This window comes from Polypterus senegalus, chromosome 5 (genome assembly GCF_016835505.1).
Source record: "Polypterus senegalus isolate Bchr_013 chromosome 5, ASM1683550v1, whole genome shotgun sequence".
In the NCBI taxonomy this organism is placed as follows: Eukaryota; Metazoa; Chordata; class Cladistia; order Polypteriformes; family Polypteridae; genus Polypterus; species Polypterus senegalus.
The window spans coordinates 16,881,016-16,906,070 of record NC_053158.1 but is presented as its reverse complement, the minus strand read 5'-3'; the positions used below and the strand labels follow the sequence as shown (position 1 = coordinate 16,906,070).

The 25,055-nt window shown below is 36.4% G+C and overlaps 1 protein-coding gene across 1 annotated transcript in view; it reads left to right on the top strand.

The window, feature by feature from the left end:
• Positions 1-25,055, top strand: part of rttn (rotatin) — a 149,932-nt gene that overhangs the window by 80,433 nt on the left and 44,444 nt on the right. The window contains exons 31-37 of the mRNA XM_039754351.1: positions 5,855-5,965; positions 9,429-9,587; positions 15,874-15,951; positions 18,402-18,588; positions 20,359-20,447; positions 22,996-23,092; positions 24,635-24,830. Coding sequence (XP_039610285.1) covers positions 5,855-5,965; positions 9,429-9,587; positions 15,874-15,951; positions 18,402-18,588; positions 20,359-20,447; positions 22,996-23,092; positions 24,635-24,830 — 917 coding nt within the window. The remainder of the gene's footprint in view (positions 1-5,854; positions 5,966-9,428; positions 9,588-15,873; positions 15,952-18,401; positions 18,589-20,358; positions 20,448-22,995; positions 23,093-24,634; positions 24,831-25,055) is intronic.

Sequence of the window (25,055 nt, the reverse complement as noted above, 5' to 3'; positions counted from 1 at the left end):
GAATCTTTTTCCACTTTCATGTGGGGTAGCATATTGGACCATTCTGTTCCACTCTTGTCTGTTGTATTTTCCTCTATAACTTGAGATTCCCCTTGACACAGTAAATCCAGATTCTCTTAGGTTGTTCTCTTGTCCTCGTTCCCAACTCTTTGATATCCATGCTTCTTCTCTCCAAATTGTGTGCCTCTCTTTTCATTACAAGCCCATACCACTATAACCTTTTTTCCTGTATTTCCTTTGTGGTTTCCCCAACTTTAACTGTACCTGTAATTCTCTCGTACCTGATCTTATCAAGCTTTGGTATTCCACACATTCATTTCAACATTGTCATTTCTGTAGCATCCAGTTTCCTTTCGTGCATCTTTTCTAACTGGCCACGTTTCTAATCCACACAAAAATGCTGGGCTCAGCTATGAGCTGGTGGCTTGTGTAGAGTTTGCTTCTGCCTTGTCCCTGATGCTACCTAGGATAGGCTTCAAAACCACCAAATTACCTTGTCTGCATTATCAAGGGAATGCAGAAACCAATAAAGAACTACTCAAATTATTATAGAAATAAGCTTGATTAACAGGTTAGTTGATGCTAAAGCATTCAGCCCCTGCGGCCTTTCTTGGTCTCCTTTATGTTTTTTTTTCCCCTTGGAGTTGGACCACTTGGACCGCTTCCAACAACAGTACAGCATGTAATGGGTGTTTAATGCCAATGTCAAGGTATACTTTAAAGTTATCAAATAATTGGTGCTATCTATGAAATTTTCCTTGACTTGTAGACATTTTATTAAATCAAATATTTTAACAGATGGTGGCAGCAGAGATCTAAATGCGAGGATTCATTACAATTTTCCAATGCAGTGGCTTCAGTCGCTTACAAAAACAGGTGGTTGTACCTGATGAAACTACAGATGTAATAAATATTTAGGTTTCATTATTTATATAATAGTAATTGTTGAATGTTATTGTAGTGGTGTAGGTAAATGTACATTATCTGTGATGAGAGATTCTTGGCTCTGTAGGTTAACCAAATCTGTTTTTGTATTGGAAGACAAAATGTTAAATTCTAATGCATCTTTGCAGATGCATGCACAATGCCTTCATGATGAGCGGTTTTATTTAGGCCAGCTATGTAATACCATCAAATAATTTTCTACAGTTAAGTATCCAGAGTATAGTATGTGCTTTCTGAGATATTTTGATAGATCCTAATAAGGACAGAGCTCATTAGAACTTACTGGGGCAGGAGAGGGACGCAATATAATTCAGAAGGTGTGTTTGTCCCTTCATCTTTGAGCTAGAACATGTTTGTTAAATTAGATGAGACTTTCCTCGGTAGATGTAGATTACGTTTTGTGGAGCAATTCTTATCAAGCAGAGCAGCTCATTAGATTCACTGCATTCAGTCACGTCCCTTTCCACTCCATCAATTAATTTTCTTTACCTTTTATCCAGTTTAGAGTTGCAGAGAGATGATATCCATATCAGGGGTAACAGGTGCAAGGCAGGAACCAGTCCATTGCAGAACACACATCAGGCATTTATAGTGGTGATTTTTGTATGACTATGTAACGTGAAATGCAAAAGCACAGAATTTAGTGTTCACATAAGAAAGGCTAATGTGTTTAAAATGCTGACATATAATGTTTACATTATGCAAGACATGGCTTCCACTCGGTTGTCACAATGGTTTTTCCTGTCTAATAGAAAAGAATGATTTAAATGAAACAGCTGACTCTTGCATGAATGGCCTTTATTGTCTATCGCTCCTTGTCATGCCACAGTCTTTCTCTTTGTATGTGCTAAATGATCCACAATGAAAAAAGTATACTACCAATGCTGGTGTTTTTGTATGTTTATTGGCTTAATAAAACATTGTAGCAAAATTAAAATATGAATTAAGCATGTTTTATTAAAAGTACCTCTGTTAACAAACATTTCTGCTTGCTGCTTTTTCTCCAAAATGTGAAAAGTAGCTGCTGTATCCATTCCTCATCATCTCTAGTCATAGCTGTACTGAACAAAGCATAAAAAGGACAGGAAAACATAAATCTAAGAGCAGGAGGCTGGACAGCTTATTCTGGTATGTAAAATTCACAGTGCACTACAGCACTACCATCAGAATATTACATTTCAACAATATCTAAAAGCCCAGCCTCCATACCAGTACTATAATGTAAAAAAACAGTCTTTTTGACGGGTACAGCATGGGCACATCCAATACTGTGTTTGTCCCCATAACAGAGATGTATGCAGTGCGGTTATATGATCCTCTTTGAAAATAAACACAACCAAACCACAATGTGTTTGCTGCGCTGTAAAATCTCGTTTCAGCACTGTGAAAATCACCTTAAGTAAGGAAATGTGTCAAGCTTTGATTTTTCACAAACTTTCAAATTCCTCTTTGCTTAATGATTTTTTACATTCAAATAATGAATGAATTCTTGAATGGTGTTTCCAAATTTAAATACACCCCATTTTTATAAGAATTTATTCAATGACATGCATACTTTTGTTATAGTACCAGATTAGCCAGATGTTGTGCATGTGCCCAGATTTCAACCTGTTGTAACTTGTATGCATAGACATATAATTATGTATTTATATTTTTCTTTTTAAGTTATTCTTGTTTAAATGTGTGGTACTGGAATAGATGGACAGGACTATAAAGGTGTAGGAGGTTACTGATATAGTCCCATGCTATTCAATGAAATTTAAAGCCTTATATGTTAGCAAGACAAATTTGTATTCAGTATTTTAAGACATAGACTTCCACTAAATATGTAGCAAAATAAAATAAGTAGATAAATATACAAATAATTAAAAGTACTGTGAACTTTGACAATCTATATATATATATATATATATATATATATATATATATATATATATATATATATATATATATATATATATATATATATATATATATATATATATATATATATATATATATATATATATATATATAAATAATACCGTGGCTATTCGTTTGTCTGTCCAGGATTTTAAGTCACTTGTAGCTCGCAAACCGTTTGAGCTATTGACCTGAAATTTAGTACATATATACTACATGATGTCTACGACCCTCATTCAGGGTGAGGATTGATCTCCAAGGTTATTCCTCTTTTTATTTTTACTTTATTTTATTGTAGAATCAACTCTCAGCAGGGGCCAGCAGGGCAACCTGTGTGGCGCATGCGTACGGGCGCCGTTCTCATTACCTACAGCCTTCGCCATCACTTCACTCTTCATATCTTAAATCATTCTTGAGGCAGATTTAAGACTTAAGTGCCAGCTTAAGTGAAAAATTAAGGAAAACATACTAAGTAATTACAACACAAACACTTAATCAGTTTTAATGTGAAAAGATGCCAATGAAAGAAGAGAAGAAGCGGGCCGCTAGGGTGGAGAAAAGAAGAGCTGCTCAGGAAAACTAGGAATGCTCAAATCAAGTGTATTCACTGCATGGTATCAAGCAGTGTGCCATTACTGGTTAATAATAATAACTTCAGATATCAGTTTAAATAATTAAATGTGTCACAAAATATATTTTTGCTTATTTCTTTCTGTATTTACTTAATAATTTTTTTTTCATTTCTGTGACACCAAACACAGTATGAAGTAAGACCTGAAATGAGAGCTGTTGCTCATCAAAATTGATGAGGGTGGGTTCTAGCGAGTATTGTTTTTTGATTGGTGAATCATCTGTAGCATGAATGTAAACTTCAGATATTAAGTGCCACATTTGCAGCAGACACTTAAGCCGATTCCTATTTATGAATTTTGAGTTGAAGTAAATTAAAGTATCCTCTTCACCTAATAATTCTGGGCAACACTTTTCTTGCACTTGTATCCGAAGGATTCTCAAGATCCAAAACATCCACTATGCAGACGATTCACCAATCTAAAAACATTACTTGGTAGAGCCCACCCTCCTAACTTTAACAAGAGAAAGTGACAGTTGTCATTTCAGAGCTTAATTCATGTTGCATGTGGTATCACTGAAACAAATACATGAAGAAATAATTAAATAAATACATCAAGAAATAAGCAACAAAATGTGTATTGTGATATGTTTAATTACTTACACTCATATTTCATGTTGTTATTATTTATTGAAATATTAGGGGTGGAGTGTTGGCTCTGAGGCTAAGGATTTGCTCAGGTATCTGAAAAGTTATTGGTTCAAGTCTCATTAATGCCAGAAGGAATTCTACTTCGTTGGGCCCTTGAGCAAGGCCCTTAACCTAAAAATTGCTCCAGGGATGCTGTACAATGGCTGTCCCTGCACTCTGGGTCATGTGAAATGACAGTTTCCCCTCACGGACTGATAAAGTATGTCACATACTAACCCTAACCCTAATTAAAAAAAAAAAAATAAAAAAATGTCACAGTACCATTAGTAATATTTTTATTTATCTTTGTAAGAAATATTCCTCCATAACTAAAGACTCCTGCAAGTCCAGGTAAGGACTTTTACAGCAGAGTTTTGAGCCAGCTGGAGCAGATGTATTAGACTAGAATGGGCACCTACTAGTAGGAAGTTAAAAAAAAAAAAAAATCAGTGTGGGATATTGTAAAAGCATGGACTTGCTGCTCAGTGTTAGAAAAAGATAGGAAAGAGCAGACACAAATATATTTTTCAGTAGTGAAAGAAGAAAAAAAAACATACTTAATTTGAGTTATGTGAATTGAAAAAGACTAGAATCTAAAATGACACCAAGATTCCTGGCCAAATTTTATTAAGCTGGGCTTCAGTGAAAATCAGCTCGAGCTCTGTTTCATTTCAGTTTAATTTTGAAGACTTCATGCACTATTTAGCATTTATGTTCTTTAAGAATAGTTGTGAGCCAAGAGATCTCTGATGAATATCCACGTGGTTGATTGAAGTAGGTCTAAGTGTCAACTGCATTACAAAATTCTAACCCTGCCCAAAGCTTCAAACAATGTGGCCTTGTGGAAGCACATACTGCACAATAGATACAAAAAAGCAGAGGGATAAAGACTTTTGTATCAAGGGCTAAGCTGGACTTGCTGTTGCCACTGCAGTGCAGTGGTAGAGTATAAATGTCCAGCATGTTTCCCATTCTAGACAGTAGAATGTAATTAAGAGGATCAAATGCTGCACCTAGATCTAATAGTTCTGATATGTTGATTTGCCTAGCGTCTGTGGCCATAAGTAAATCATTAGAAGCTCAAAGCAGAGCAGTGACATCAAAAGTGCAATTTTTCAACAAGCAAAAAGAGCTTACTTAGCATAACTTTACCATGCTGGTGTGTTGCAAAGTTTAAAGTTCAAAAAAAAAAATGATTGAAGAGTTTTTAATGAAAGTGAAAAAAAAGGTTTAGGTGAAAAGAAAGAAAAAATGCTTGGTGAGAAATGAAAAACTACTGCAGTATTTAGCATAGTATAGATTTTAAATGGAAAGACACAATTAAAAATTGGAATAGTTTATGTTTTTGTTGTGACCTTGACAACTGTCTTTTTACAAGATTAATCCTTCATTTTTTGCCTTGGTTTGATTAAAAAAAATGTGGTTTGCTGTGATTTTTGCTTGTTTTTCTGATACTTAACCTTTGTCACTAAGGTAACAAAGCAGTTGATCTGGTATGCTTATTATTTTTTTTTTTCTTTGGTTGACTTTGATCATGAAATCAGTGCCTGCATTTAAAGTTTTGTCATTCCTTTAAGCGCAGTATTTCCTCTGAGTTCTCCAGTGACAGTTCATATAAGCAGGATACCCTCTTATTCTACTGTTACAGTTTAAGCATACAATTAAGAAAGTAATACTATTGGTACTAATTCTTTTATTTTAAAAAAATGTAGTTTTTGATTTATTGTTTGTTTTATTTTTGGCTAGGATTGGGTGTCTCTGTGGTCACTAGCTTATGATCAAAATCATGACGAGCAACCAGCTTCCCATTTAGGATTGGCCTGGCTCATTCCACTTTGGGTTGACAGAGATCCTGAGGTAAGGTGTTTTTACTTATTTATTTATTTACTAGTGAAACACTCAGTCTTACAATTCTTTTATTACCTATTTTTTTAATTTCCAGACACTGCCAGTTCATAAGCTTTTGATTAAAATCAAAATCATGTTTCTAGTCCCATTAGTTTGCAAATAATCAAGTGACAGACAAACACATTCACATTTTATATACTTTATATAGATACATAAGAAAAGAGAGAGATGTAACAGTGTTTCACAAGGCCAGTTATTGTGCCTCATCCATGCATCTGTCCATTCTTTAGTTTTGTAAATCAGTTATTAAGTTTGTGATCCAGTTACAGTGCATCTGGAAAGTATTCACAGCACATCACTTTTTTCACATTTTGTTATGTTACAGTCTTATTCCAAAATGGATTCAATTCATTTTTTTCCTCAGACTTCTACACACAACACCCCATAATGACAATATGAAAAAAGTTTACTTTAGAATTTTGAAAATGTATTAAAAATTTTAAAATTGAGAAAGCACATGTACATAAGTATTTACAGCCTTTGCCATGAAGCTCAAAATTGAGCTCAGGTGCATCCTGTTTCCCCGGATCATCCTTGAGATGTTTCTGCAGCTTAATTGGAGTCCACGTGTGGTAAATTCTGTTGATTGGACATGATTTGGAAAGGCATACACCTGTCTATATGAGGTCCCACAGTTGACAGTTCATGTCAGAGCACAAACCAAGCATGAAGTCAAAGGAATTGTCTGTAGACCTCCAAGACAGGATTTTTTTGAGGCACAAATCTGGGGAAGGTTACAGAAAAATTTCTGCTGCTTTGAAGGTCCCAATGAGCACAGTGGCCTCCATCATCCGTAAGTGGAAGAAGTTCAAAACCACCAGGACTCTTCCTAGAGCTGGCCGGCCATCTAAACTGAGCGATCGGGGGCGAAGGGCCTTAGTCAGGGAGGTGACCAAGAACCCGATGGTCACTCTGTCAGAGCTCCAGAGGTCCTCTGTGGAGAGAGGAGAACCTTCCAGAAAGACAACCATCTCTGCAGCAATCCACCAATCAGGCCTATATGGTAGTGTGGCCAGACGGAAGCCACTCCTTTGTAAAAGGCACATGGCAGCCCACCTGGAGTTTGCCAAATGGCACTTGAAGGACTTTCAGACCATGAGAAACAAAATTCTCTGGTCTGATGAGACAAAGATTGAACTCTTTGGTGTGAATGCCAGGCGTCACGTTTGGAGGAAACCAGACACCGCTCATCACCAGGCCAATACCATCCCTACAGTGAAGCATGGTGGTGGCAGCATCATGCTGTGGGATGTTTATCAGTGGCAGGAATTGAGAGACTAGTTAGGATAAAGGGAAAGATGACTGCAGCAATGTACAGAGACATCCTGGATGAAAACCTGCTCCAGAGCGCTCTTGACCTCAGACTGGGGCGACGGTTCATCTTTCAGCAGGACAACGACCCCAAGCACACAGCCAAGATATCAAAGGAGTGGCTTCAGGACAACTCTGTGAATGTCCTTGAGTGGCCCAGCCAGAGCCCAGACTTGAATCCGATTGAACATCTCTGGAAAGATCTTAAAATGGCTGAGCACCGATGCTTCCCATCCAACCTGATGGAGCTTGAGAGGTGCTGCAAAGAGGAATGGGCGAAACTGGCCAAGGATAGGTGTGCCAAGCTTGTGGCATCATATTCAAAAAGACTTGAGGCTGTAATTGCTGCCAATGGTGCATCAACAAAGTATTGAGCAAAGGCTGTGAATACTTATGTACATGTGATTTCTCAATTTTTTTATTTTTAATAAATTTGCAAAAACCTCAAGTAAACGTTTTTCTCGTTGTCATTATGGGGTGTTGTGTGTAGAATTCTGAGGAAAAAATGAATAAGGCTGTAACATAATAAAATGTGGAAAAAGCGATGCGCTGTGAATACTTTCCGGATGCACTGTATGCACACCATGCACTGGACTGAATTTCTACCAACACCTCAACTGCAGGTGCCATGGAGTCATGCACCCATCTCTGCCACAGCTCCTGCTCCTTCACTTCCATCCACTATCTAGATCTTTTCTGCATTTACCATGAGGCCTTTCCCTTTGAAACTAGTTTTCCATTCCTCCCTTCTGCTTCATCCCTTTTCTAGCAAAACAGAAAAATTGGCCTACAATAACAACTGCTTTCTTTGTTTAGCAGGTCTCTCATGAAAAGCAGTGGCCTCAGAGTGGACCCAGAGTGCAGCCTCATCTTATCTATTAAATATTACCTATCCCCATCTCCTGACTTGACCACTGTCTCTTCTTCCTCATACACTAACAACACTAAAGACATTAACATTTTATTCACAACTAACTGTTTCAGTGTCACATTATCATCTGTGATGACAGTTTATTAGATGCCTTATCCAGATGTACAAATGCATAATGCAGTTTCTTTCCCTTCATCACTTTCTTCATCTACTTTTGCCTGAAATACAAAGGTCACTTCTGTTGTTCCCTTTCCAGGCATGAAACCAAACTCCATTTTGGTCATTTTCATTTGATCCCTGATTTGTTTCTCTAACTATCTCTCAAGTTATTATTATTCTCTTCCTCACCAAGTATGAATGCTCTATATGATCCTCTCTCCAGTAGTTAAATATTTCTTTGTATATTAGAAAAGCCACACTTTGTTTTGAATCTTCAGGAATTCTCCCTTTCACAGTTTCTCCATATACTTGTTCCAGGTATCCTTAATCCCATTACTATCAATCATGATGTTGCCTTCAGCATTTTTCAGTTTATAACTACTATATCCTATCATTTTCCATCTGGTTTGTGAGCCTAAATATTTTTTTTATTTCTTCATTCTGCACCTCACTTCTTTTAACCTCTTTGAACCCTCTTTCATGCTTTTGTAACTTTTTGTTTTGCTACCCCTATACATTTGTAATTGATCCTGTCACCTTATTATTGGTTTTCCGACACTCTTAAGAGTATTTCCAATTAACATCTCTACCTCCACTTTTTACCACATTTCTTTGTGTCTCAGCAATCTGTTTGTCCAGCGATAGACTTTTTCTGTTGTTTTCAACCAGACAGTCTTCATTGTATTCATCTTACCTTTCACACCCGATTATTCTGCAGCCTCAATAGCTCTTGCTACCAGTGTTTCAGGAAAAGACTTCTCAATCTCAAAATATTTCTCCTTCTTCAACTTCTAAGCATTCACCCTTCAGATATTTCTTCTTTTCATTCCTCTGAGTAAAATATCTCCTAGAAAAAAGCATACCACTTTCTCCACACATTGTGATTAACTTTCCTTATGAACAGTCTTTAACACTACTTGCACTACCAGATTAATGTTTTCCTCCATTTTAAGCATGAAATTTCACACAACCTATTTCCACACTCTTATCCTCAACATTCTAGTGCTAAAAGCTCCTATCGATTCTATCCCAAGAATTACATTTTTAAAAGTGTTAATGTTGTGTTTCTAGGTGAGGTTTGCAAGTCTTGCAATTGGTTCAGCTCTCACTTCTGTGGAAAACGGATGTGTGGCTCTTGGTGACAGTTGTCAGAACATTTCCGGAGGATTATGGGGAACAGTACTTAGCATTCTCCTAGACCAGTCTGAAAGCAGTGCTGTCCGCAGAGAGGTTTGTATTATTAAGAGATAACTGCTTTAATTTAAAATGTAATATGATTCTATCATAAATGACACGTAACTAGCTGTGCTGGTCTTCCTGTTGTCTTTGTGAAACTGAAATTAGGTTTGCCATACAGGTGGGTCCTCGGGTTACAACGTCGCGACATGCGATGTTTCGAGTTTATGACGCTCATTCCCATAAAAACTTAAAAAAAAAAAAAAAAATTGAGATGTGAGTGTTTCGGATTATGCTGTTAGCATCGTACTTACGGGGTCAACTAGTTTGGTTGCGGGTGGCGAAAGTATGTGGCATATGAGTGAGGGAGTTTGCGAACTACAGTAGTTTTGTTGCATGCTGTGAAAGTGTGCGGTGTATGAGTAAGGGAGTCGAACTTACAATGTTCACTCCCATAAAAAATTTTTTAAAAATTGAGACGAGTGTTTCGGCTTATGCCATTAGCATCGTACTTACAGACTACGTGGGCAAACTAGTTTGGTTATGCGCAGTGGAAGAATACGCAGTAACACAGCAAGGGAGTTGGTGAACTCATTTGGTTGCACGCGGAGGAAGTGTTCTATTTGTGTTCCTATGTTTGGCAACTTTTTGGCCCTTATCATGGCTCCTCAACGAAAGTCAGAGTCTTCAGATGGTAGTGTCTCGAAGAAGAGGAAAACCATCACGATAGAAGTGAAATTAGACATTGTAAAGAGATCAGAAAGAATAAAGGTAAGGAATTTATTTTTACACTAATTTTTTGTCACTTTTTCTGTTACTACAGTACAGTGTACAGTACAGTATATTTATGTCCTTTTCCTTTTTCTGCGGCTTAGTTGTGTTTTTATGTTCTAGATTATAATTTTGCAAATGTGTTAGGATAGGTAAGTGACTTAGGCTAGGGTGTGTTTCAGGTTATATCACTGTTGTAGAAACGGAACTGTGTCGTAACCTGAGGACCCCCTGTATTGTCAAGTGAAGTCTTTTCCCGACAAAGTAGAGTCACTTTTAGCGTTTACGGGATTCAAACCGGCAACCTTCCAATTACCAGTGCAGATCCCTAGCCACCACTCCTCCCAAAAAGTCAGAAAATACACACACACATATATACCAGTATTGCCTGTTCTTTACCTACCTACCTTCTTGCCTATCTCACTCACTCAATACCTCCCAAACAATCAGCCAAACAAAATTTACAATCACATGCACTTATTTAAATCTTAGAAATTTTGTTAGTTTTCCTTTTGTTGTTGAAGTGTAAGTTATCACTATGTTTGTATTGAAAGACCCCTCTTAGGCCTTCAGAAAGAAATTTATATATGCCTTTAAAAATTTCTCCAATTACAAATCAACCATTCCACTGTCTGATTGATCATCTACAAATGGAGAAGGTTTGAAACAACTACCATCTTGTCTTGGCCTGTCCACCCCAGCAAGTTGACATTTGAGAGCAGAAGGCAATAATATAGTGAGAGAAGTCTGTAAGAACTCCATAATTTCAGGTATCACTTGCCACTGGAGATGTTAAAATGCATGAGTCTACCGTTAGAAAGAGGCTGCTCAAATTAGATGTATATGGGTGGTATGCCTGGAGGAAACCTTTTCTGTCCAGAAAGAACATCAGAGAAAGGCTAAGGACTTCTTAATCAGTGTGCTTTGAACAGATAAGGCAAAGATGGCCACAGTATAAAAAAGATGTTTGGCGATAACCAAAGATTGCATTTGTCCAGAAGGACATGATATCAAATATAAAGCATGGTGATGGAAATTTTATAGTTTGGGACAGCTTTGCTGCATCAGGTCCTGGGCAACTTGCTGTCATAATCTTCATTGTACAAGTGGGTGCTAGAGAATAATATGAGACCATCTGTTTCAACTGAAAGTCAATGTTGCAATATAACATTGACCCTAAAGATACCAATAAATCCAAGAAGGAATTGGCAAATAAAAATTGAATGACCAAGTGAAAGCTTGGAGCTGAATCCCATCAAGATGCTATGGAGGGATTTGAAAAAGGTCGCCCCCCTAAGACACCCCTCAGTTATTGCACAGCTGTTAGAATTCTGCATGGAGGAGATTGAAAACCTTTTTCACACTCAATGCCAGAGACTTGTAGACAGTCCTTGAAAATGCCTATTTGAGAAAGCAATACCAGCTATTAAAGCCAAGGGTGTGCTGACTTTTTCCACTGAAATAAATGGAATTTATGTTAATTTTTCATTGAATGATTTACTGCAAAATCTATTTTTTTATGATATGTCCACATATATTAAAATGGAATGTTTTCTTTTTGTGGATAAAACATTATTTTTTATGTTTCCATTGCATATCATTTTATGTGATTCTTGAACTTTAACATTTTTGAAGTTTGATGTGTAGGTGGAACTGTGCTTCCTAAGAATTATTGAATTCAAAATATAGCTTTGTCTTCAGCCATCATACGGTATGAAAAGGTTATATTGGAAGTATATTTCCACTGTTATTATTGTCATTATTATGACTTGCTATGTAATCATTTTCATTTACTGTCTCAGAGTTTCAAGTTATTTTGGATAATGCTGAGGAGACTGGCTGCAACATTTTGAGCACCTGGTGCAATAAAACTCTCTGCTACTTATCTGCATGTGATATCTGTGAGAGTACCCTTGGTGCTGCTGTTAGTCTTTAATATTTCAATAAATTTTCCAATTATGCCGACACCTTTGCAGAAGAAACTGCCCCAACCACTCCCAAATACCTCCATCTCTTTATATTTGAAAAATTCAATCACCATTAATTTTTACATGGCTTAGTGCAATGAGTAGTTGGCAGATGAATTGTTTGTTGTTTGTTTTCAATAAACATTTTACCACAAAAAATAAAGCAAATATTCAATAAACTTTCAGGGAAGAGTATTCCAATAACATCCAATGTTTACATTGTACATTAACTTCCAGACTGGGTCTCTGTCTGCTCGAATAAGATGAAATCCATCCAGCATTAACACAGTGTCCGGAATATTGAGTTTAAGCTAGCATTTTTTGAAGCACAAAATGCCACTTTACTCGTATGCTCCATGGCTGCCTATTAACGCAAACAGTTCATCCATCTTATTGACAGTGTTTGGACATTTCTCATTACAATAGATGGGTGACCAATTCTAAAATCTTTTCACCATGTTTTTACTCTTGTGCTGGTACACCATCCTCTCAGTCTGTGGATAAAACAGCTCCTGTGATAAAGGTGTAACAGCTGCTTAGATGCTCAGGGTTACAGTGCAAGTAGCTAATTACGGGAGTATTTTTAATACATTTATCCATCCCTTATCCAACCCGCTATATCCTAACTACAGGCTCACGGGGGTTTGCTGGAGCCAATCCCAGTCAACACAGGGCGCAAGGCAGGAAACAAACCCTGGGCAGGGCGCCAGCCCACCGCAGGGCACACACACACACACACACCAAGCACACACTAGGGACAATTTAGGATCACCAATGCACCTAACCTGCATGTACCCCACTTTTATTATCTCAGTGTCTCTTACTGTTTCAGTTGTTGCAGGTCTAAGACAGCCTTCAGGTTCACTTTCCGACTCCATCCAAGATCGCAGCCCGTTTGAAGTGCAGTCATGACAAGCTGTGGGTTTGTGTTCATTGCAGTTGTTAATTTTGAAATCTATTTATCCAATTAATTTATTAGATTTTTAGTGGCTACTAATAGTGCCAAACAAGAAATAGGATCAATTCTAATTTTTAAGTAAGACTAGCAACTAGTAAATAAGTTCAGAAAAAAAAAAACGGTGAGAAATATGGAGCTTCTGTAAAAAGGCTGCTTCTTACACAGTGCCCGGAAATAAGAACATATGTTGGGTGATGAGAATTCACACCTGCGAAAGAGTAAACAACCAAAATCTTGTTGTGTTCATTGTTTTATATTTTATCAGCCCAATGCAGGTTATTTTTAAGAAGTGCCCTTCCCCTAGAAACCTCTGTGCATTATATACTGATTACAAACATAGTATACTTGATAAGCAACACAAAATAATATGCAGCTGAAACACAATGCTGTGATAGAAAGGAGGGATAAAGCACACGCACATATGTGTATGTGTATGTGGTATGTGTGTGTGTGTATGTATATATATATATATATGGATGGATATATATATATATATATATACACACACACTCACCTAAAGGATTATTAGGAACACCATACTAATACGGTGATTTACCCCCTTTCACCTTCAGAACTGCCTTAATTTTACATGGAATTGATTCAACAAAGTGCTGAAAGCATTCTTTAGAAATGTTGGCCCATATTGATAGGATAGCATCTTGCAGTTGATGGAGATTTGCGGGATGCACATCCAGGGCATGAAGCTCCCGTTCCACCACATCCCAAAGATGCTCTATTGGGTTGAGATCTGGTGACTGTGGGGGCCATTTTAATACAGTGAACTCATTGTCATGTTCAAGAAACCAATTTGAAATGATTCGAGCTTTGTGACATGGTGCATTATCCTGCTGGAAGTAGCCATCAGAGGATGGGTACATGGTGGTCATGAAGGCATGGACATGGTCAGAAACAATGCTCAGGTAGCCCGTGGCATTTAAACGATGCCCAATTGGCACTAAGAGGCCTAAAGTGTGCCAAGAAAACATTCCCCACACCATTACACCACCACCACCAGCCTGCACAGTGGTAACAAGGCATGATGAATCCATGTTCTCATTCTGTTTACGCCAAATTCTGACTCTACCATTTGAATGTCTCAACAGAAATCGAGACTCATCAGACCAGGCAACATTTTTCCAGTCTTTAACTGTCCAATTTTGGTGAGCTCGTGCAAATTGTAGCCTCTTTTTCCTATTTGTAGTAGAGATGAGTGGTACCCGGTGGGGTCTTCTGCTGTTGTAGCCCATCCGCTTTAAGGTTGTGCGTGTTGTGGCTTCACAAATGCTTTGCTGCATACCTCGGTTGTAACGAGTGGTTATTTCAGTCAAAGTTGCTCTTCTATCAGCTTGAATCAGTCGGCCCATTCTGATCTGACCTCTAGCATCAACAAGGCATTTTTGCCCACAGGACTGCCGCATACTGGATGTTTTTCCCTTTTCACACCATTCTTTGTAAACCCTAGAAATGGTTGTGCGTGAAAATCACAGTAACTGAGCAGATTGTGAAATACTCAGACCGGCCCGTCTGGCACCAACTACCATGCCACGCTCAAAATTTCTTAAATCACCTTTCTTTCCCATTCTGACATTCAGTTTGGAGTTGAGGAGATTGTCTTGACCAGGACCACACCCCTAAATGCATTGAAGCAACTGCCATGTGATTGGTTGATTAGATAATTGCATTAATGAGAAATTGAACAGGTGTTCCTAATAATCCTTTAGGTGAGTGTATATATATATTTATAAAGAAATATACCTTTATTGTAAATATTAATAAATGTCCATGGTGAAAAGTCTCCCATTAGTACCAGATTTCAGTATTGTATGTGAGTGCATACATTGAACTGAATTTTCAGCAAAACACAGTGTTTCACTTCCCCCCAAAAATGTGTGAACGAAATGGCATTTCACTTCCAGCAGAACTCAAGCCATTGTTATAATAAGAAGGTATTTAGTTCCTCTCTGGATGTGTTTGTGTTCTTTAATGCATGTGTCGATCTGTCATTTGGCATTTAAATATAAATCTTTGTTGTTAAAAATAATCACCAGACTCCTTTCCAGTGCACCATCATTTGGAGTGACAGAGACGGAGCAACCATTTTCTAGAAACTGTTGGAAACTTTTTTCTTGTCCAGTTACTGATGTTACAAACTGAGATTGACTATACAGCCAAGAAATCATTGAAATAATCATAATCATCAAGCTAAATTTTAGTTTATATTTTATGGTTTCTGCACAGATCAATCATCCATTGTGCCTGAACCCTGGCCATTTTTTCTTGCAGGTGGCCAGCCCACATGGCAGCTACCCACATTTCTTCTTTGGATTAACAATAAGCAAGCTACTTGGGTAACTTGGTCACCAGTTGCTCATTGGCAAGCGGTGGCTATCAGTGCATATTTTAACTGTATCGCCTGTTTTCTTTCCTGATTCACTCAAATGGGTTGTCTTTCTAGTCATTTTTGTTTTGTGTAAATGTAAAATAATAATAATAAGTAAAATCACTGAACATCTTTTAAAAGTTATCACACAATACTCCTGATACCTTTTTCCAAATCTCAATGATTTAAGAAGTTAATATTTTTATATGTTTAGCAATAGGTGTTTGTTTTGCATATCTAGTTTACCTTTTATTTATTTTTTAGGCTGCGTTTATTTTACAAAACCTTTTTACAATGCCTATGTCTTCCAACAATGAGGAAAGCAAAGATTTTGTTTGGCAGGTAAGTCAAGATTTCTGCCACCTTCTTGTTTTACAGATGAGCAATATTGTTCAGAAAATGAATGCTTTGTATATTAAAAGGCAAGAAACCTTTTTTGAATTTACTTTACTTTTGACTGACTTAGAATTTGTTTGCAGTAAATAATTTAAATTGGTGGTTCCTTTGTTTTAAAATGTTCAGTATCAATACTATAATTGTCATCATCTCCCATGCTGAAATTGACTTTGCAAATAGAAATAAATAGTTGCTGTTCTGTACATGATACATAATGTACTATTTACTTAATTCAATGTAAATTCTGACACTGGTTAAATACTCTGTTAAAAGTTATTATGAGCAATTTGAGTAGCTGGCTCTTGGCATGCTGTATTACTTGAGTGCATGAAATAATTTCTGTAATGTAAAAAGCTGTTACAAACCTCTGAAAGCTATCAGAATCATGAATCGGTGCATAAAGAAAAGCACACACATAAAATACTAAGTTAAAGCCAAAATATTTATGTAATTTAAAAACTTTTGTTGGATTTCCTGGAAACAAGTAAGCCACTGTTGGTATATAGTTCTCACATTTATAAATTAACTCCATTCCTTTAGTGATATATACCTGCTTATTTAAAATATATTATTGTGCTTTGTTACTATATTACACCAACAAAATGGTATTTAGATAGGCCTTGATAACAGTAGTATTAAAAGAATAATCCTCACAAAAGTGAAATGTCTTTTTATATTTTACTTACCCCAGGGCCATCTTAACACCATCATAGGCCCCCGGGCAAAGTAGTGCGCTGGGCCCCTGTTTTGATAACAAAACAGAAACATACATTGGCATCAGAAACATCGTGGGCCCCTGTGCTGCTGAGGCCCCCTGGCCAGTGCCCATACGTTATGATGGCCCTATTGTAATGACCAAGAAACATCTTTAATGTCATGTTTTCATGGAGAAGTGAGATGAAGATGTATGAAATTAAGGAATTTCATACTGAGTATCTTGTGCACTGTTCCACTGGATTGGCACATTAGTAGCCAGCCTGTTCTGTGGAAGATCTGCCGATTTTCTGCTTTTCCTGCAAAGCTTGAAGGCCCACGAAACAGCTGGTATTTTGTGTATGCATTGAGTGTGCAAATTTTTATATGTCTGCATAGCATTTAATGTGGAAAAAGCCAACCAAATGAGCTGGAGCATATCTGCCATGTTGTCCATGACTAACATTGGTTGTTTTTCTTCCATTCCCAATTCCTCAGTAACATTACAGAGTAGCTCAGCTATGTTAGCCTTGGTATGACTTTGATGTATGGCTAAGGTTAGTGGGACACAAGAAGATAATCACCATGATGTTGCTGTAACATAACACTGTGGCTCTAGAAGTCCACAAATTACATGTCATTGATACTCTTTCCACTTTACAGAATATCTGTTTTAATTTCGATTTAGCCTTGTTGTATTTCAGAAGCTGTTGTATCTGAGAAAAAACATTGCGATGGAACAGCATACTTTAGCGTGAGAGTAGGGATCATGTTGCAGCATTGTCAACTACACTGTACAAATGAAAGTCTTTGCAAATAAAAAATTCAATAGACTTGATAATCAATTTTGCCTTATCAAAACTGTTGTGGAATTTATTTAAAGTTGTGTCCAGTGATTACTGGTCTTGAGGGAGATGCGTACAAATATTAGTGGTATTACCACAATACTTGACTTTACTGTAGCAACTTTTGCATATAGCCTACTGATCTTAAGTTCTCAATTTACTTTGTGAAATCCAAAGTGAGTCCAGGCTTTGGATTTAAATTGCAATGGCACCTCTTAAATCTGATGACAGCCTTGATCACTTATGTTCTCATTTGCAGTGTTTTTTCAGGGCACATGTTCCGTCAGTAAACTGTCATCATGTCAACAGCAAATTCCCAGTTGCCTTTATGTGTGATTGCACACTGTTAACATTTTTTTTTTTCATTTAAAAATCGATATTTTTAATCAAACTGCCGATTGGATAATCACCATACATCAGAATCGCGACCTGTAAAAGAATCAATTTTTTTTTTTGCCCACTCCTAGTATGTGTTGTGTGGACTGTTGACAGTGGTATAATTACATATCTTTTTGATGTCCTATGCTAGTAGTATAGCCTCCAGCCCCAGTGACATTTAGCTGAGTTAACAGGATTTTTTAATAATGAATGGTAGTATGTCATTTTCTTATCAAATTCTCTGTTAGGACTTTCTCACTGCTTTCTTAAGTTTCATTAATTATCATAATGTGTAAATTTAGCAGAATGTGATAATTGCACATTCTTAGCCAGCATTATGGAAAAATAGCTTCCAATTAAGTAAAATAATCCTGAAGTATGTTTTTTTTTTTTTGTTTGTTTTTTTTTCGTTAATAAAGAAGTTAAGTTCGTTTTTTGTGAAGTTTCTTAGTTTGTCTTTTCCCGTTTTACTTTTTTTAGAGTCCTTGTGTTCATGATGAAGAATCTGGATTGTCACTTGTGGGACTGCCTGCTCTCCAAGCTCTGCTTTGTCATTGCCAGTTTTTTGAACATGCAAGCCAAGCAATAAAAAATTGTTACATAGGCAGACACTCATTTGATCTAACTTTTTTTCAAGTCACCAGTAATGTACTTAATAAAACTGAGGGTATGTGTTTCTATATCTTTTTTTTTTTTTTTTTTTTGGCACAGCAAGGGCCTTTAATAGGTACTTTGCTTTCTGAATTTTTGACTGGGTGCCATGGTTGCATTTGTTCCTGACGTTTTAAACATTTTTTATGTCTTTTTTTTCTTACATATTATTGTTGCTGGTTCTTACTTTCTTTATTCTCCATTTATTATATATTCTTATTTTTTCTGCTGACTTATACAGTTAAGTTTTTGAATAAATTTTAAAGTTACTAGATATTTGGCACATGTAATAATTTTCTATTACTGCCGTTTGCAAGATAACAACATTACTTCTGTGTTCCCAACAATTATGCAGCAGTAAATCAAGGTCTGTGATACAGTACGCATTTGAGAAAAGTATTAACACAACTTTAGTAAATCTAAACCTCTAACCTAGCTTCCAATTATTTCTCACTACTTCATGATAACCATATTTATGCTTTCCTTAAAACATTTTATGGTGTTCCAATTAGCCATCAGCCATATGACATGCACTTCAGAATAGGTCATTCACTTGAAGCTAAGCATCTTTAGGCCCTGCCATTACTTGGGTGGGAGACCATCTAGGAGAAGCTTTTGTTGCTGCTGAAAGAGGTATTGGTAAGGCCAACAGTGGGCACGTTCACCCTGTGGTTTGTGTGTGGCTCCCAAGGCCGCAATGCAGTGACATAGACACTGAGCTGTTAAAATGACACTGTCCTTTGGATGAGACATAAAACTGAAGTCCTGACTCACTGTGATAATAAAATATCCATGGGCATCTTTTGTAAAGAGTGTGGTGCACACTGATGTCCAGGATAAATTTCCCGCCACAACCTAGTAATACTGGATCCCTAATCATCCACAGTCCCTAACCGGGTAACTATTTCTTTCACCTCTTCACCACCTAACAGCTAATGTGAGCAAAATAGTGCAAAATGGCTGCCATTGTTTAATTCAGGTGGGTGCGATTGGTGGTACTGAAGTGGCTCGCCTTTCACTATGTAAAGTGCTTTAAATTATAAGAAAAGTGCTACATAAATGTGAAGAATTATTTTTACTTTTTGATAAAATAGACAGGTGGACAGAAGTATTTTGCAGCAAATTCAGCTGTAGTTAGTTTACTCAACTTGTGTCATTAGAGCTCTGTTTTACATGAGATAATGTGCTAACTCAAGGTTTTAGTAGAGCTTGGTGTGGAAAGCTTTAAGTAAAGTACCATTAAGCCAAAATTTAACTACATCAATGTACAAGACAGTGTCCTATTGTATAAAATGTTTTGTAATACATAATAGAATTTAATTCTAAATTTAGCCTACCACATTTGTATAAGGCTAAAAAATATTGTTTTACTTAAGTAACTAAAAGCTGAGATATTAGCAGCTGATTGTTACACTGTTGTAAATTGAGTAACAAAGCATAAGGAAATACACTGTTAGTGACTTAGCAGAGTGACTGTTAAACAAAGATAAATAAAATTAACCTTTTTTTATTTAGACTATGTAAAACTCGTTCATTTTCTGTTACAATTCATGGCCACTCCCATTTACATACATGTAAAGAAGCCTAAAAGGAATGATCTCTGACTTTTCTGCCAAACAAAGAGTAGATTCTATGTGCTTTATGTATAAATATTAATATTAGGTTTTTATTAAGACATGTACATATGTTATTTATTAAGATATGCTAAATATCTTAATATTAGTTAAGATTACTTTTTGTTGTATTTCACTGCTTTGCATAAATAAAAGTGTTTCAATCCTTATAGATCTAGATTCTTTGAAAAGCTGGGGAGCTGTACCCAGTCCATTAAATCAAAGTGAAATGTCATACTCCCTTTGTACATCAAGTACACTGGTAAGTGAAATGTTATTTGCAACATGATCTATATAATGGTTCAATGGTTTTGTGGAGTTTGCATGTGTTCCACATTGGTTAATAGATTTTTCTTTGCTTAGTTTTTTTTTTTTTTTAACCATATCACTAATGTGTCTGATGCATTCATTGGTAACTTGAAAATGTAAGCAAGTTTTATAATGAAATTTTAGGTTGTTTAGGGTTGGTACCTGCCTCCCAATGATGCTAGGGTAGCTCTGACAACAACAAACACTACTCTACCAACATTACAACACTAGTATTCTGTGAAATGATTTAATACAATGAATAAATGCTAATATTATGAATTTGGAAATTTGTAACTCACGATTATATTTAGTAAAATACGTAAATATTATATTATGGTCAGTGGTGTTAGAACAGCGCTTCCCGATTGGGAGTGCTCGCACCCAAGCAACTGTTGCTGGGGGTGCCAGAATCCATCGAGGAAGAAAAATGAAAAACATTATTTGTACAAAATCTTAATTTATCTATCCATTCCTAAATAATTAAATGGGCAGGCTATTTCGTATCAGTGCAATACACAGCTTGTTAAAACGGATGAATTCTGCTCTTACGCGCAATTAGTGCTGCGTGGGTATTATGAACTATCGTATCTGTTCCAGTTCTATTTAAATTTTAAATATAAGTTAAGTTTTTAGTCGACAGAAATATCTTTGGTAGGAATGTAAGTTAAATTTAGTCATCATTGCATGAATTGCATGAAAAGACAAAATTCAACTTGCATTCCTACCACAGATATTTCTGTTGACTAAATAGAACCTGCTTATATCCAAATAGAACATGAAAAGATATATTTTTTGGAATCTGACCACGCATTTTAGATCGACTTGATGTGCACTATATCGAGCCCGCGTACTATTGTGCTCTCACCTGCCTGCCTCAATAAGTCACCGTCGCTTTGCTTTTACTTTTTTACCGTTCATTTAATCATGGCTAGTCATGAAAAAATTAGAAAATGGAAGGAGGATTACACTGAGTATGGCTTTACCAAAACAATTATTGATGGAGAATAAAGTATCCATTATTCATAAAGCTTCAATTGGTGATCTGTTTTTCTGCGTTAACCTCATATTTTTTCATACTTCTTCTCAAACCAAGGGGGTGCGAAATCAGCCTCGTCCGTCACAGGGGGTGCGAGGGTAAAATGAATTGGGAAGCGCTGTGTTAGAGCATTGTGTATTTCTATTGGCAGTAATCTCATTTCTTGCATCATTTTGCATACATGAAAGTTTAATCTCCTTCATGTAGAGATTAAGTAGGAATGTGATTGAATCTACTGTGTACATTTTGGTTGGCTTTACCAACTGATCATCTGTAATTAAACCTTCAGCAGGTCACAACTTCTGGAAGGCATCACAATACGATTTGTGGGAATGTTTTGTTTTATATTGTAAGAGCACCAGAATTAACTTTTCTTTGACTTCTTTCGCCTGGTAAAACATCTTAAACATTTCCCACATGTTTGTTGCATGATGACCCGGTACAGCAGCTGCACCAAGGCTGCTAAAGAAGCCCTGCATTGGGTCGAAAAAACAGCAGAGGCCATTATTGGGACTAAATTGCCATCACTCAAACTCTTGTCTAAGACTCGCTGTGTGAGAAGGGCCAAAAACATTCTCAAGGACAACACTCATCCTGGCAATTCTTTGTTTGAGCTCCTCCCTTCAGGAAGACACTTTAGATCAATCCGTGTACGCACAGACTAAAAAATAGCTTTTTCCCATCTGCCATAAACTTTCTGAACTCTGAATCTCCTCAGTCTGAGATCATTTTTAATTGAACATGTGCAATAAGCTATATTGGTAATGTGCAATATACTAATGTATCATAATATAGAATATGTAATGTACTATTCATTAACAGGTGCAATAACAATTTATGCTGCTGTACTTTGAGCAATAATAATTTGCTCTGGTTACTTGATCACTTAACACTGTATACGACATATTTGGAATTATTTGACTTTTCTTTAAATGCACCTTGGGGCTGTCACAAAAAGTAATTTTGTTGTGTTAACACAATGACAATAAAGTACTTGAACTTGTTTTTCCAATATATTCTAGTAAATATCACTGTTAAGAAGTTTGTTTGTAGGATACTTGTAAAATGTGAAAGAACAATAAATTTTCATTGAATGGCATTTTGTTGCATGTTCTTTCCTTCATACTCTGAGATACTTTAATTATGGCCTACTCTAAAATTTCTAGCTATTTATTATTTTCCTTCAGTTTTAGCTCATTAACTACTGTAGATTATAGTCTATATTGGCAAACTGTCAAAGTGAATAGTTCTTTAATGCCCCAACTGATTCCATAAGTCGGATTTAATAACTGTTTTAAATATATGTAAGCATCATTATATATCAGACACTTTTTCACACGTTATACTTTGTGTTTAAAAATACTGTAGAATTTCTTGTTGTTTTTGTTGAATAACCTAATGTCTTTGACCTAAGATGCACTTCCATTCAAAGTAAAATCTTTTTACAAATATGTTTTACTTTTAGATTCTTCCTGAAGGTATAGTGGAGATACAGCCATCCGTCCCATTGGTATCAAGGCCAGATAATCCAGATGCTCCTAGGAACCGAATGATAACCCAGGGTAATACAGAACAAAAGAACATTTTGATATATATAAAAATTATTTAAACAATGTATTAGTGTCTCTAATATATAAAAGTCAGTGCATTATGCTGTATATCTATCATAGATATAATATGACACCATCATTTTTCTTTATCACAGCAATATTGATGCAACTTCTAATGTCTGTACAGCAGATGTTTGAAAACTGCAATTGCTAGCTTGTAAAGTAAAAAATTGAGTCAGCTCTGAAAAGTTCAAAACTGATAGAAAAAGTGTTTGATGACATTTTGACAAACCGCAGCAAAAGTGTTTGATGACATTTTGAAAAAGAGCACCCAGACATACTGCAGTGTTTAATCAGAAGTGGAAACTTGGGTAGCATCCAATACTAATTCTCCCTGTGTATTCCATGTTCAGTCAATTTTCACTATCCATAGTGGTTATGTTCCTGAAAAAAAAACATGAATACAGAAACTGCATGTACTGAAACATTGATCCTGTGGGAGGAAAATTGGGTTAGTTTTTGGCCCTCCACTGTATCTCCTTAAGAGTTGGTAATGATCTTTCTGCAGGTTCTCTTACAGAAATCTTTTTATGACTTTTAGTTCTTTGGCTTCTAGGCACTTTGTTAGAGGCCATAAATGACCGCAGCAGGTTTGCTCTAAAGACCTTGCTAAACCATCCAATCAGTAGTATTGACTGGTGGTGTGTAGAAAAGGCAGGTACTTAATCAGTTACTTGTGAGCTTGTTAACTACACTTACTGGGAATACCTTGTATGCAGCCCTGGTCCTCATCATGAATGAGCTTCAACGGCATATGCAAGCCTCTTGGTGCCGGGTGGACATAGATTATTCCAGTGTACTGCATATGCAGCCTTGGACATCTAAGGGCATCACAGACCTATCATTGTCCACATGCTCACTGCTGCATAATAGGTCTTTCTGAATTTGAATAAACTGTGGTTGCCACGAAATGGTTTGCACTGTTCAAACAGATGAGCAAATCCACAAGGATGGAATCCTCAGATAGTGAGGATTTATTGTATATGTCCACATCCTCTGTTTACTGGTGGTTTGGCTCTGTTTTTTGTTTTTTTGTTTTTTTTGTGAAGAGTTCAGAGGGTGTCACATGAACATGCAGTATCTGTCACATAAACAGACAAACAAACAGTATCTGTTTTACATCTTCAGAAGGGCTCCCAAGCTACTGGTACAGTAACATCTCTCAAGTTTGTTACAAGCATTAAATCTGAGCAAAGGTACTGGGTTTTTAGGATCATGGCTATGTGGCAAGTAATTATATGAAATACTTTGTTGCACCTAGTGATGCTGTCTTATTAGAGACGTGATATTGTTATTACATTGTAAGAAATGTTTTTGAAGACATTTGTTAAACTGCTTCCCTTCCCTTTAGAAAATGGAAAAAAAATATACATAGTATGGTGTTGCAAATGCGTGTATTATTTTGTTGAATGGAGCCCATGTGCAAATTTTCCATTTTTGGTTCACTGTTATAACTGTGACTATACTGATAAAATTTATCATTGTTTATTGTAGGTCAAAGTGACACAGAAACTTCATCTGTACATACAATAGACTCCCAAATTTCAGGACTGCCTTTAGACCACTGCGTGATTGTTACACCAACACTAGTTTCAGCCCTCTGTGGAATGTTATCTAACCTTTTAGCAATTTTACCTGAATTTACATTCACTGCCCTCAAAGATAACAACATTTTAGCGTCTCTTACAAGGTAAGAAAGAACTTGGCTCATGAATCTTTGTCAGAATGTTTTAATTTTGTTTTTTCCTGGTAAATTATAATTATCAATATATTAGTGAAATTACAAAGTGATTCTTGTGTGTTTTGATTTTGTAAAGTTCATTTAAATAAAATATCAATACAAAAATACAACATAAGGACAGCAGTAATCATCATTCTGTGACAGCTTTATAATATTAATTCCACTCATTACAAT